Source organism: Strix aluco, chromosome 1 (assembly GCF_031877795.1).
Source record: "Strix aluco isolate bStrAlu1 chromosome 1, bStrAlu1.hap1, whole genome shotgun sequence".
NCBI lineage: Eukaryota > Metazoa > Chordata > Aves > Strigiformes > Strigidae > Strix > Strix aluco.
The window spans coordinates 163324398-163339373 of record NC_133931.1 but is presented as its reverse complement, the minus strand read 5'-3'; the positions used below and the strand labels follow the sequence as shown (position 1 = coordinate 163339373).

General features: G+C 38.0%; 1 protein-coding gene across 2 annotated transcripts in view; it reads left to right on the top strand.

Annotated features, from left to right (window-relative positions):
• Nucleotides 1-14976, top strand: part of POU6F2 (POU class 6 homeobox 2) — a 318720-nt gene that overhangs the window by 241674 nt on the left and 62070 nt on the right. For both annotated transcript variants that reach the window (XM_074843482.1, XM_074843472.1), the window contains one exon: nt 13929-14075. In XM_074843482.1, the coding sequence (XP_074699583.1) occupies nt 13929-14075 (147 nt within the window). The remainder of the gene's footprint in view (nt 1-13928; nt 14076-14976) is intronic.

The window sequence follows — 14976 nt, the reverse complement described above, 5'->3', positions numbered from 1 at the left end:
AGGCCTTGCATCCATGGCTACTCATCTCTGGCCACCAACCTGGAGGCCAGTTAGTGCCAATCATAAATAAGGGGCCTGTAGTGCTCTGTAGTACAGCTCTTGTGGTTTGACATACAATTTTCCCCCCTGTTTTTATTATCTTTTAACAGCTAAATGATGAGGGTCATTTATACAAGTGAATCATCTTTTCTGCATAATAAGACAGAGTGATAGGTCTAGAGCTCAAGTAAGTGTTATATGAGTTACTGTAACTCATTTTAAAATAGGACTTGATAAAAACAAGGTATCATATGTTGACATTTACTACAACAGTGTGAGCAAACAGAAAGCCAGAGGGAATGGTAGGATGCATTGGGGATTTCCCCTCCACTGCAGTGGCAAGTTGAGTAATTGATTTATCTTACAAAAAGTGTCCAGAGCATTAATGGTAAAATTAGTGTTTTCTAAAGAATATATATGTTGTAAGATTGCAACTTTAGAGAGAAGTCAAGGCTTTCATTTATGGAGGGTGTTCTGCTAATGTAAGCGAACAAAGTTGAACCAGTTAATTTATAAACAGCAGCAGATCCAGACATATGTACTGTGCTCTCCTGGATCTACCATTTCCTTGTGTAAAGTCAGCCTTCACTTTGAAATAGCCCATTGTAGTTATTTTTACCATTTACATGCTTCTTAGTTAAAGACCTACATTTTGTGAGCAGCTTTGCTAGTCACTTAGATGTTCATTCATTTCTGTACCTCAGAGAAATTTTTTGGCCTTCATTACTATTACCCGTATGTATATTATGGCAGTGGCTTAAGTGCCCACCTTATATAAATACTAGATAAATATATAAATCACTAGATACTGTGCAGCAAATAAGCAGAAATATTCCACATGCAGATATACCCTGAAATAAGAAAATTGGTTTTAATTTGGATCTTGCCTTACTTTGGTGCATGTGCATATGTAATTCGGTCCTAATGGACTTTCAGGTGTATTATCTAAAGAGAAAACAAACAAGCAAACAGGATAAAATAAAGGGAGTTGTTATTATTATTGTCATTTTTCAGACAGGAAATTAAAGAAATGAAAATATATGGAAGAATTGGACCCTTAGTGAGATTTCTAGATCTCTACCCAGGGTCCCTAATCACAAGACTTCCTTCCTCCTCAAACATAATTATTACTATTTCCATCGCATATACTTTGGAAAGTTTTTCATGTTTCCACATGAAATACTAATTTTCTAACCCTGAACTTTCCTTTTAAGCAAAATCAATGAAAAGCTATTGTTGCTTTTACAGATGCCAGAGAGAATTATTACCATCATAGGCAACAATAAAAAAGATCTTTTCACCCTTGGTAGATTGAATTACTGAGAAATAACCTTATAATTACTGTATAAAACACCCTGTTTTAACACTGTTTTTAATATCCATAAAGTTTCTGATTTATTTTTCACAAGCCAGCATCAATGCAGTGAATTCTGCCTTGCTCTAAGCTGGTGCAATTATGTTGACCTCTGTGGGACTCCACCTGTTGCACTGATGGCTCTTAAGAGGCACACTATTTTTGGATGAATATTAGTTAGGAACAAAGAGAGAGGTCTGATTTCAATGACATTGATTTAAATAAGCGGTGTAATTTTCTTGAGATGAAGGAAATATTTTGGAGTTCTAACAGTATATCAGGTAAATCTGCTTTAAATTAGATCTTTGTCAGACCAGTGAGGAGAGAAGAAGCCTTCTGTAGTCCCCTAGTATGGGATTCACTAGTGGAAATGTCAGGGAACCCTTGAGTTATAGTGAACTTGCCAAATGGACCCTTGTCCCTCGCTCCCTGCAGATCTCGGTTCAGATACCTTAGCAACCTGCAATGCTCAGCCAGCTCATGATCTTCGGGAGAGAGAAAGGAAATTCCCCCTCAGCACACTCACATTGCTCTCTTGCAGCTACAACTGCAAAAGTAACACCTTTTGGTTTAGGTTAGACTGTTGATCTTGTTTGCCTCTTCTAGGTGTCTGATGTTCACCCATTCTTCTGCAAGTCAGTGGTGTCCTTGTCTGTCTCTTTGAGGTGAAGCGAAGAGGATTGTTCCCTGCCTGCTGATTGTTGGTGCTGAAAGAGGAAACAGTTCAATGCAGAATGACTGCACCCTCATTTTGTGTTCAGCTAATACGTACTTAAAACTAGGCCACCCCTTGTCTGTTCATCTGTTTTCTCCTGGCATGGTAAGAAACCATGCGAGTGCCCTCCGTGCAATTTGTCTTTTCAAGGGGATATATTCAGCTTTAAATTTGGAAAGCAAACAACACGTACTTCATATTTTATAGGGAGTATTTGTTTTATTGCTTGTACAAGTAATGTGAATGTGATAGGCATAGTGAAAGAGTCCTGCCTTCATCGCACTTAGACTGGGTTCGTCACAGTTTCTGCCTTGTTGGAGGTGCATTAGAACAACAGCATTGTCTGACTGCGTTGCCCACAAAAACATTTTTGACCCTTGGCTTACCCCTTTTACTGACAGAATTGCCAGTAGCACCCACCAGTACTAGTGGCTGCAGAGGTCTGCAGACTGCACCCCTTCCAAAGGTATATTCTGGCAAATAGTTAGGAACATATATATGTTCCTCTCACCCCAAAATGGGTGATGCCCATAAGAATGATTTCTTTGAAATGAAGTATTTCCACTCAATTTATAAAACACCCATCTGTGAGGGTAATCCATTTTACATTTCCTTTCAAGAAATCATTCTGTCTGAACTAAATGTTACATGTGACCTAAAATTTATTTCTTGTCCATTTTTTTTCACTCCAGGTCTGCCTGAACTTTGTTTTGTTACTGTTTCGGTGGGGGTTTCTGAGGGGCTGAGTAGGGTGTTTTGAAGGAATTTTTCAGACTACGAACAGAAAAATCCATTAGTTTCAGAGCTGTAGGTATAAATGTATTGACTTCTGACTTCAGTGGCTAGCTTCTCTAGTTTACAGTGGCATATATGCAAAACAAAAGAAAAAAGGCCTTTGGTGAGACTATTTGATTTAAAGAAAGTATCGGTGTAATTAGCTAATTCTAGTGTTTCAAATGGGAGTATCATTCCCCCCTTATTGCAGATTTAAAACCTATAAAAAATTGAAGGGGATGATTCTGACAGTAGTTACCTCTGTTTTAACCAGTTGTAACTCTGCTGACCTCATTAAAATTACACCAGGTTTATATCCTGGTGAAGAGAAATCAGAATCAGACCAAGAACTTGGAACTTACGTTATTTTTAGCACAAAAAATCCCTTGTTTTGTAAAGCACAAGAATTGCTACAGGGCCCATAAATATTTTGTGAATCTGGTCAACAGATAAAAGTAGGAAATACTTAGAACATGAAGAAATTCATCTGTCTGTCTATTGACGGTGCCTTATGGAAGAACAAGAGTCCAGGTACAATAAGGCAATAATGAATTTAATGAAAAAGCTACAGACATTCAGGTTGTAAGCTGAGCTGCTGTTGGAAAAGATAGTACATATTTTTGCCCATATAGCAGAATTCCTTGGCTGAATGTCTATGAGTAGATTTCCATTGATAATAAATATGGAGGAAATTATTTATTGTAAATTATAATTAGACTTTCCCCAGGCTATGCATTCAGCCAGTAGCAGATACTGAATAATAACACAGGTATTATTTCTGACATTATTTCTGCCTCCATACAAAAAAAGAGAGGATGATAGGAGCTAAACCTTGCCATGACTTTTGTTTAAAATATAGTAATATCAGCATAGGGGTAAATTAATATTTGCATGTGATTTTTTGCATGTAATGACATGTATAACATGGAGTGGAAGTCACACCCCATCTTTATCTGTGAAGTAGAAAAATCACAGTCACAAGAACACCCTCACACAAACTCTCTTGAGTTTACCCAGGACTGCATTAGGACTGGCATGCAGGCTAACTTTAAGCAGTCTTTGCAGGATCTCAGCCTCAGATTTTAACCAGTTTGGAATTGATCCTTGCAGCAAAAAAAATTCTTCAGTTTATACTTGCAGTCATCACTCACATTCAGCTAACAGCAGTTCTTCTGTTACCTCAAGCAATATGGAGCTATGCTTTTGTTATAAGAGGATCTCAGTTTCATATACCCTCTTGCCATCAATTTATAGTGCCTAGCACAGTGGCAATTGCAAAGACCTCAGAAACAATACATTCCTAGCCTATGTGTTTTTAATTATATTTCCAAGTTTCATTTGCTGTTGGCAACTTGACGTTATTTTGATTTTGCTGAGGTGAAATATATGAGTTTCAAATACAGCTTTGAAATTGATTAGGAATTAATATGGCAGCATTACAGACACAGTAGATTTACTGCTGCTTTTGCAGCTCTGTGGAAACTCCCATATGGAAAACCTATTGTGACCAGATCCAGAGTGACATGAGCAAAGTGGCTGAGATTGAAGATAAGAGATCAGAGAAAAGGAATCAAATAGGTAAAAGCAGAAGGAGAGTCTATCATAGCGAAAAAAAAAATTATACCCACCCCCCAAAAAACCCCAGGGAGGAGTCACAGGACAGGTGGGACATGGCTGGATTGTGGGAAAAAAAAAAAAAAAAAACCAACAACAAAAAAAAAGCTTTCAAGGTAATCAGTAAACTTAAAATAACTGGTAAATGTTCTGTACACCTCTCAGAAGGACATTAACAAAATTAAACCTGGAATCACCTATTTGATGCTGAGCACAGCCTAGCCCCATGCAGCATGCGTAAGCACGCTCTGGCAGTGCTGCTTCTGGGGCAGGACTTGCAGCTCGGGTTTTGGGAGCAGGTTTCTTGCTGACACCAAATGAGATGGAAGTGCCTGGGATGAGAGGGTTCTCTGAGGAAATGTTACATATGTGGCTGCATTACACTATTAACCCTTCTCCCTTTTCTCTTCTGTAGGAGCTGCGTTGAAGGCACAATTTTTGGCATGTTAAATACACACTTGTTAACAGTTTTTATATAGCTTTATGTACAGAGCAGGACTGCTGGTGAAAAAAAGAATAGTGTATGTACGAACAGTGACTTTAAAGTGCTGTAGTCGGTCGTGTGTTAGCTAGTGGCTTCTTCCATGTTGACAGTCAAATTAAGCCTTCCAAAGGTGAATGTGGCAGGAGGTTGCTACCATCTGAGAAGCAATATGCTCACACAGTGCTGGTGCAAGGAGGGGGAGCACAGGTTCCTAAGTGTTCATTGCTCGGTCTTTAGAAAAGGAGTAGCAGCAGTAAACTCCCCATTGACACACAGACAGCAAACAGTTGAACAAAGTCACATTTTCAGTCCATCACTGGGCTCTCAGAACTCTACTGAAATAATAAAACAGTGCCCCAAGGAAAATGTTAACAGTATCCTGCTTAGGGACCCCCAGCATCCTTTTTTGCAGGCCCTCTCCCCTCACACAGACTTTCACTCAGGTTTCTTGTTTTAGTGGCTACTGCTCACCCCTTATATTTATTTTATTAGAAATGTGGTTTTGACTTCAAGGTTTTCAAACTAAATGCTTCCTTCAACTTTGTCCACACTTCTCAGACCTCACTTTGTATATGGAGATTTCAGCAAAACTCAAATGTCTAATTAAAAAGCATGGTCTCAACTTATTTGATATCTCATATATTCTCCATGAAACCTGGAAATAGATAACTTCTCAAACACATGGTATCAGTTATGGTGTTTATGTCATTTTGACTTTAGGGTGAACTGACGTAACTGCAGAGGATTAAATCCTTCCAGCTTTCTAGATACCTGGATTCAGAACCAGATTTGGATTTTGGACTGACCTGTATCTTTCCCAGCAATCTTTCCGCTGCACTCAGGAGTCACCTGTATCATTCTTCAACTTTGTATCAGATAGGTGCATCTAGTAAGGTCAAGTTTGGAGCTGAAAGCAGTGAAAAGAAAAATATTCCACATATTTCCAGTTTTAGATCTCATCTTGTTCACATTCAAGTCAATGAGACTTCAGTGTAAGCGCTTAGCTTACATGCAAGCAGACCTATTTGGTGATGCTACTACATTACAAATAAATGAGAGTATCCAGATATACTTCCAGCTTCAAAAGTGAGGATCTTTGGAGAGCAGCTAGCTTAAAATTTTTAGCGAAGCCTTATATATGTTCTCAGTCAGCAATGTGTCCTTAAGTATTAAGTAGGATTTACTCTTCAAAAGGCAAAAGAGAAGGTCTGTACCTAAAAGTCTGATTTTCAATATGAATATTCAAATAAACAGTTCCAGGCATGTATACTAAGATTGTATATTGTACTTTAAAACAAGACTGTTTCAGAAATATTTTCTCCAATACCCGACATGAAGCATCATACTATCATGGCGTGACCTCACTTTGCATTTTTAACATTTATATATGCAAATGGACATATTTAAGTGTGCACGTGCCATTCACACATTCAAATTAAAGGCAAATAAATGTTTTAGATTAAGGAGATTAATTTGGTGTGTCTCACTGTTGACACGCTTTCTACAGAGGCTAGATCACTGAGACCCAAGTGCTGGGCTCTTATCCAAGAAGACAGATGGCAATTTCCTTTTGATAAGAGTTCATTTTTTTAGCAGCAAGGGAGCCCTGAAGTAACCATTTTTCTTGTGGGGAAAGCGTCTTTTAGAAGCCAGATAAATCATTCTAAAATAGACAAACACAGAAACCAAGGAACTAATCAACCTGAAATGAGCTGAGTTGCAGCCCCTTTCAGAAAGTTTAGGAGATGTTCTTTGCCTTCGTTCTTGCCACACATAGGAACTACTTCAGCACATTAGAGACTTCAGATAATTTTTTCAGTACTTTTTATGAGCACCAATACAATTTATGATTAGTAGCAATGCAAAATTCATCAAGTCAGATGAGGTGGTTTTGTTTACAGTATGTTTACATCATGCGTAAGATAAACAGTTGTAGATATTTTAAAGACTGCATAAATATAAAAGTAACTAACCAGACTAAACCAAGATGGCTCTGTTTAATTAAAATCTGGAACAGTGTGTGACAGCTTATACAGTTCTGGAACATTTCATACTTGTAAGTTATAACTGTGGACAGCCAGGAACCCACAGGACTAGAGTCTGTGGGTAGCCTGTAAATACTGACTTGCTGCTAAAGAGTCAGTCAGCTACTCTTTGTAGTTATTTATATTTAAATATATTTAATATATTTAAATATATTCACTCTTCTTTTTGGTAAACATATAAGACCCAGCCTCAGACGTGCTGACACCTTTGATTTAGTTTATCTTGTAGGATTAGACCCAAACAGGATCCCTTTCCTCTAGTTTCCTTTCCTCTCTGTTCTATCTGTCACTAATAGAGCAGAAATGAAAATGACTCGGGTGGTTTCCACTCACTCCTTGCCTGTGCCTTAATGAGTTCTTCATTATTCATGTATCCAGTAGTTTGGTCCTAGAGATCTGAAAATGATGTCTGCTCTTTATTTGCTTTGCTGCAGCTCTATTAAAAATATCCCTTTTTTATTTTGTAAATTGTTACCCTAGTTTTTTAGACTCATTCCAATTTGACCAGCAGCACCTTGTTTACAAAGATATTATGAGAAATTTTGTGCATCCTCCACTATCCATGTCATATCAAGGCGTACATGAGCACTGCGTGCTTCCCATCACCTCAGGTCGCGTCGCTTTGCATTGAATCAAGTCATGTCACATCAGTGATACCACTATCAGTACTTACTCCTGATAGAAAATTCAGCATAGATTTAGACAGCAAATAGCTCAGCCTCAATAAATGTATATAATGAGCAGATTAAGTATCTGTGAGAACCAGATATTTTAAGTGTCCCTGGCAAGTCAGTGCTTTCAGATATTCCAATATCCTTGTCTCTATACTGTATTCTGCACATAAATTTCTAATATATGTGCATATACTAAAATGTCTGTCTAAGCAGCCTATTTGGAACTCTTACCGTCTACAACCATATGCAAATACAGACCTGTGCAGTTCTGAAACAACCAGAAATTATTGGATGAGTCTGGATGTTGTAACCACATAGTATAGTTTATAGGTGGATCATATCCCAGCACTGTACAAAAACCAAATGTTGACAGATTTTTTTTTTCTTCATAATTTGGGGTTTGCTTCATACATTTGCCTGCTGGGGCATGTTTTCAAAGAGTTATGCATGATTAGGCTCTATGACAGCCATTTTATTAGACATTTTACCCTGTTGTTCATTTATAAAAGTTAAATGTTGTAATTATCCTATTGCATACCCTAAAAGGAAGGGAGGGGAGGGCCAAAAAAAAAAGTCTCTAACTGATATCTAAAACATACAGGGTTTCCAAAATGTTTGTTCATAGTATCTTTTGGGATAAAATTAACTTATTTTGGTTTATATCACTTGTGTATTCTCTCTTGGCTTTCTTGGGATCTACATCACATCTACATGTTCACTATGTAAATGCTAAGTGGTCGTCTTATTATTATTACAAACATTTACCTGGCAATCATCACTGAGGTTATCTACGTGTTTTCCCAGGATTAAGTTGAAACAGTCTTTCCAGTGTCTTTTTAAAAATTCCTTCAGGGATTTTGAGATTCGGTGTAGGTCCAGGGAGCTATCAACTGGTACAAGGTATATATGCATATTGAAGACTCTTAGGAATGTAAGCATTAATACTATGTGAAGAATTACCCAGAAGATCTACTAGGGACTTCCATGGAAACTGTACTTCTGCCTCAATTCGTTCATGTTTTGAAATCAAGCATATGGGTATCTAGGTTGGAATGCTCTTCTTCTGTGTCTTCAAGGTATTGAAGACACTTGTATATTGTTGTTAGATATAGTCTATAGTTACTGTATTGGGATGGTGTGGTGGGTTAGCTTTGGCTAACAGCCAAACACCCACCCAGCCACTCACTCACTGCCTCAGTGGGATGGGGGGGAAAAAAGCTCACGGGTCAAGATAGACTGCTTGCCAATCATTGCCGTGGGCAAAACAGACTCAACTCGGGGTTAATTAACTTTATTGCCAATTAAAACAGATTCTGGTAATGAGAAGCAAAAGGACAAACATTAAAACAACTTTCGTCCCCCCTTTCCCAGACTTAACTTCACTCCTGACTCCTCTACCCACCCCCAGTGGTGCAGGGGGCATGGGGGGTCTATGCTCAGTCTGTAACAGTTCCTCTCTGCTGCCTCTTTCCAGCTGCTCTGCTGTGGAGCACTTCCTCCTCCTCCTCTGACCTTGGTGTTCCCTCTCTTGTTTTCACTCTTTTTTTCCCCCTCCTTCTCTGCAGCACCCCCACTACCTTGACATCTACACCCAATACAGATGATGATGCTGGTCACAGTAATGAAGAAAGTACCAGAATATCCTCAGAAGCCTGTGCTCAGTTGGAAACAGTCTTTTTCCCTTAAGGCCGAATTACTACTCTCCAGAATCTGTCTCACAAGCTACTGGGAAAAAATGGGAGTTAAATCCATTAGGTTTTAACATTTAATTCTCTCATAATCTAAACACAGAGAAAATTCACATAGATTCTCAGTTAAAAATTCCTACAAAAGCAAATGCCATGCTGATAAAAATTTAATTTCTTTGACCATTTTTCACATAGTCTGGATAGAAAAGAAAAATGTCATGTGTTTCTGATTGAGAGCCATTGCTGAATTCTTCTCAACTTTTAGAGTTATTTAAATGAAAGGATTTTTCTGTTTTCCCTTGAAAAACATCAGTTTAGGTGAATACTCTCAGTAGCTGATCTAGTAGTGTGATGCTTCCTACAGTAAGGATTGTCTGAGAATATAAGAGACTGAGGATCTGTCAGTCCCTAATCAAATATACTGCTTTTCTACACTAATTTAATCTCTAGGAGATACCCAGAAATGTGATTTTTTTAACAGCCTTTCTGAAAAACACCGATACTATTTTGTAAAATGAAGTTATGCCTGCTGTTACTCCACAATATATGTCCCTCCATTCTCCATTGCAGCATTCACTCTTAGCTTCTCCCACAAGTCCTTTAGAAAACACTCAAGATCTAACTTTATTCTTATACTGGCATTACGTAAAGTGACCTTATCTTTCAGATTACAGGCCCATTTTTCCATATGATCTTCTGGCATCCTGAAACGTCAGTCAGACCTGAAATCAGTCAGACCTGAAATCAGTCAGACCATTTCTTTTTTTTTCCTTTTACTCGTTGAAGAGTGATATTGTAATGAGTAAAACTGGCTCTTTGATTTCCAGACCAGGGGAATGAAAGTTCAGTAGGATATACCCTTTATAGAGAAAAGTAAAATTACTGTGTAGGCTATCAAATCCTATCTTGTATTCAACAATACATGAATGCTCGATCAGTTTCTCACAGCAAGTTCATTGAGATACTAAGTTAGCTTTGGGAAAAAAGAGAGGAAGAGGGTATTCTTCCAGAAGGAAAAGTATTTGTGGTTCTCAAGAAAGCTGCTTGCAGCATTGATTCTACCACACTTTTCTGGAAATTGTTCTTTTTGAAGACTCTTTCTTAACCCTAGAAACTCTCACTTCACATGTCACAGTTTTAGGATCTTATAAGTAGTGCCCCTTTCATCCCCCATCATTTTACAGGTTAGTTTGGTTTGTGTGAGATCTGTTAGCAGCAGTGGAACAGCTCCTGCTTTACACTGAATTAGAGCAGAACAACTTTCATATGCTTTTCCTTTAAAAGTTCAGCTTTGGAAAGTCAGAAAAATGTACTGAAGCTACTCAGTTATTACAAGATTCTTCCTCATAAAGTTTGCTTCCTCATATAATCATGTCATTAGCGGAGGCATCCTTGAGAGGGCTGGCCTGTCGCTTTAAACTAAGATCGCTATTACCTGCTGTAATGACTGGTGGTTTGAGTGGGAGCAGAAATTTGGGCACTGGAATTGACAGCTCCAAATGTCTCAGCCTTCCAAATTAAATCATTATTTAAATACAAAAACAAAATGGGAAGAGCTCTTTGTGGGATCTTTCATAATTTATTTCTAATATTTCTAATAATTGCTCTCAGGGATCCAACCTGCACTGAGAAATGGCATAAATCTCTGAAGTCAGAGATTTTATTTTTAAAATAAAAACAAGATATAATATGTTGGAAGTTACCTTGGTGTCCAGACATAAGGAAATGAGGTGTATTTCTTCATCTCCAATTTGCACATGATATAAAAGGGGTCAGTTTAACAGAGTGTAACTTGCAGTCAACAGCTTCCCAAAGTGCTCAAAGAAAAATGCATCTTCTGATTTTTAATCAGACTTGTGAATAGATAGGGATATTTTTATATGCACTTGGAAGTCCCTTACCCTATGAGTTGGCCCATTCAGTGTGATTTTTCCTGGAACATGGTACTACCCAGGGTACCTATGCATATCATTGCCTCTGCCATCATTTTTAATAAGTAGCTTATCTCTGTGATGCAACTAAAAGCAATCCTGAGTGTCTCCAGGGTTTGTTGTAATTAAATTTTATTGTTGTATTTGAAAATGTACAGTTTTTGTAAACTGGAACAAGAAAAATGGAAAGGAGATTCTAGGAAGTGATAGTCTGATTTTTAGAAGGTTTTAACCCTTTGTAGTTTCTAGATTCACCATCTTACTTATGCTCCCCAAGTAACTGTTCCTATATGCAACTGAAGCCATAAACTATAGCAGCTAGTGTAGTTTCTTAGCTGATGTCAGGTAGCCACACAAAGATTATCATTTATACCTGTGGTCAGATGCTGTAGGCTCATAGGTGCAGGAATTTGTGGATTTCTAATAAGATCGTAGAAAGCCTTTTCTGAAAGTTTTTGATGCTGCCCCTTTCTTCTCCAAGTATTAACAGCTACAAGTGAATTACTCCAAGTCCTAGTGCTGCCCATGAAGTGCTGTGGAGAAAGGCCGGGTTTACCAGCTTCTCATCTGGACAATAAAGAAATGTCACAGTTCTGAGCAGAAAATTGACAAGTTTATTTACACTGTTATCTGGCATTAAACAGCTGTGCTCAGGCACTACCACCCAACTCACTGAGGAGTGCATGCAACTACATTTGGGCTCACACCTTGTGCAGTCAGTGGAATTATTTGCACCCCCCATCCAGGTACTGAACTTCACTTTGGTCCTTGTGCCCATCTCTGCTCTCTTCACAGCTCATCAGGACTGCTAGTCAAGCAGTCAGTGCAGTTTCCCCCTTTGTGTTTTATTCCTGCTTGATTTTCTAGCCATGGGATGCTGCAGACTGGTTTTGGAGATTCATATAACAATTTTTTCCAAATCAAAATATTTCCTCCAACAATGTCATCTTTTCTGTCCAGCATTGCTACTAATCTTTATTTAGTTATTTACTTTACAATTTCTGGAGGGATTGGATGTGCCCAAGGTGCCCCTTTAGGCAACACTTTATATCAAGGTTCCATTTATAAATACTTCATGAAGGGCTAATGAATGATTAATAGATGTTTTAATGTATGACCAATCAATTGTTGTAGGTTTCCCATGTCCAACAGACAAGTCGGTTTCTTATAAGCATAGATTATAACCATATCTGACATCTTCTACTGATGGGCTTCTAAACATCTATAACATACACACTACTCATATCTGTAACATGCTTAAATCATCTACTAATCACTGATTAATTTTTTATAACCTATTTTGAAGCAGAGCCTGTCTGTGGAGTGCATCCCTTACTGGTGTCTGTGATTCTCCATTTCACTAGTATTGATAATTTACTCATCATCTAAGGACTTAGAACTCCTACTAATTTCAGCTCAAACATTAAGCTTTTCTGAGTTAACTTCAGCATTTTCACATCAGCCTAAGAAATAACCTCTTTGCTGTCCCCAGACTTTTTTCTCCCTCAACCTTCTGGCTACTTTACCCTGCTAATATACATTTTGCAAGTTCTGCTAAAATGCAATGATTCCTCGGGGGCAAACCTACTCTAAAATACATTTTCAGCCTGTTGAGCTCAGTTTGATTGTTCTCAGGACAACTGTCCCAGTGGTGATGGTTCCCAACATTTTTTTAAAACTTTTTTTTTTTTTTTTTTACTGTCATCCCTGTGTGCTTTGTTCAGAGTTTGTCCATTCTCAGAAAAGGGTGAGAAAACATAAACTTCACAATAATCCAGGGAGCAAGCCACCTCCCATAGAACATTTGATTCTGACAGAGGAACACATATTTTGTATGTTTGATAAACCCAAGTGTTGATAGAAGTGTTCCTCTGTGAGATTCCCATAGTCTCCTAAGGTGAAAGCCATGACTGTGCTCCATGCTTTATATGGAGCACCCGGGTAGAACCAACTGAAACGGGCAGTACAACTCACTTCCTTAAAATTTATGAGTCCTGCAATTAATCATTCGCAGTTGAGAAGCAGTAAGTTGCTTAGTTTCATATTTTGCAAATGAATTTTGAATTTTTAGTTGATTGCTTGTGAGCTTTATCACAGGGTTGAGTCCTCTGCTGTGATTTATCTAATGTTGAGACCAATTCTTTAAGGTTATAAAAGGATCTGCAGATTTTTCTTATTTCTGGGGTCATTAGTAAAATAGTCTCTGTTCTGAATATCTCCAAGTAAATATCCCACTCCCATTCAAATCAAATGCTAATCTTTCACTGATTGCTGTTTACAGCAGGACTAGGCTGCTACATCTGCTGTATTAGCACATTGAACCTAAAGAAACACATCAAGCATAACTTAAAAAAGAAAAGAGAATAAAGGGTATAAAAAGAGAGTTTTATTCTTCAGTACTAACATGGAATTTCCTCTGGCTTTTTTAAAACTATTCACTGTCAAAGACACCAAAGCCTCAGAAATAAGAACCTCTCAAAACTACTCAAGCTCTCGGAGTAGACAGTTTTTTACCCACACTAGCACAATGGCTTTTATGTTGTCCAGTTAGCACTCTGCGTTTCTGTGTTTGTTGGGGGTTTTACCCTGATCTTTTCTTTCTTTTTTCAGCTGGTTAATAATCCGCTAGCAAGTCAAGCAGCAGCGGCTGCCGCAGCAGCAGCCATGGGCTCAATAGCAAGCTCCCAGGCCTTTGGCAATGCCCTCTCCAGTCTTCAGGGGGTCACAGGTCAACTCGTCACTAATGCACAAGGACAGGTGAGTAGAAGATGGAGCAAACAGTGAATTCTGATGGCAGGCTCATCCTAGGACAAAAATGAGTTCCGCTTGTATGACAGCAATTTAAAAGTGCACATATTGAAGATAAATAAATATTGATTTGCCAGACAAGGTAAGAAATGGAAAGTCTGCGAACTGGGAGGAAGTTAGGAGCTGTTAGAAAGTGTTTCCAAGACAGAAAAGGCTTAAGGTTTGTTTTATTTTAATTCAACCTTTTGAAAAGATCACAATAGTGCAATAATATGGTATTTTAAAAGTCCAGCAACCCTGTGATTCTTAACAAACATACCAGCTGTCTTCTTCCACTTATGTATGGGTAATAACAGACAACTATGTTAAAGCGCTACTGTTCTATTAAGTCTACACTTTTTTTGCAAATTGTAGCTTTTCTGTATTAGTTCATTTCTAAAAAGGTGTTAAATGTTTTAAGTGAAGGAACACAACTTAAATTGTAATGAAGTATCTGGGATGGGTTTAACTAGGTGGCTTACTTATTTTCTGATTAACTAAGGTAAGCAATTTGCAATGAATCCGCTGCTCTGTAATGCAAATTTGTAAGAAACTTTTGCTGTAAAGAAAATTTTCCAAACAGAAACTTGGACAATGCTTATGGTGTGTCTAAGAGAGATTGGGCATTATCTACATTTGGGAACTCTTTATTTATTGCAAACTGTTTGAGTTTCGGTCTTAATACGATGCAGAGAGGTATGCATCTGAATCCATATATATATAAATAATTCCATTGATGCAGCATGCTTAAGTAGCTTTCAGGTTGTGGCCACTGTCATTCTTTATTGCATTTACTAGGACAAAAATTAACACAACTACTTGTTTCACATAAAGTCAGTGCAACAAATCTGTCAGTATAACTTATAGCTGG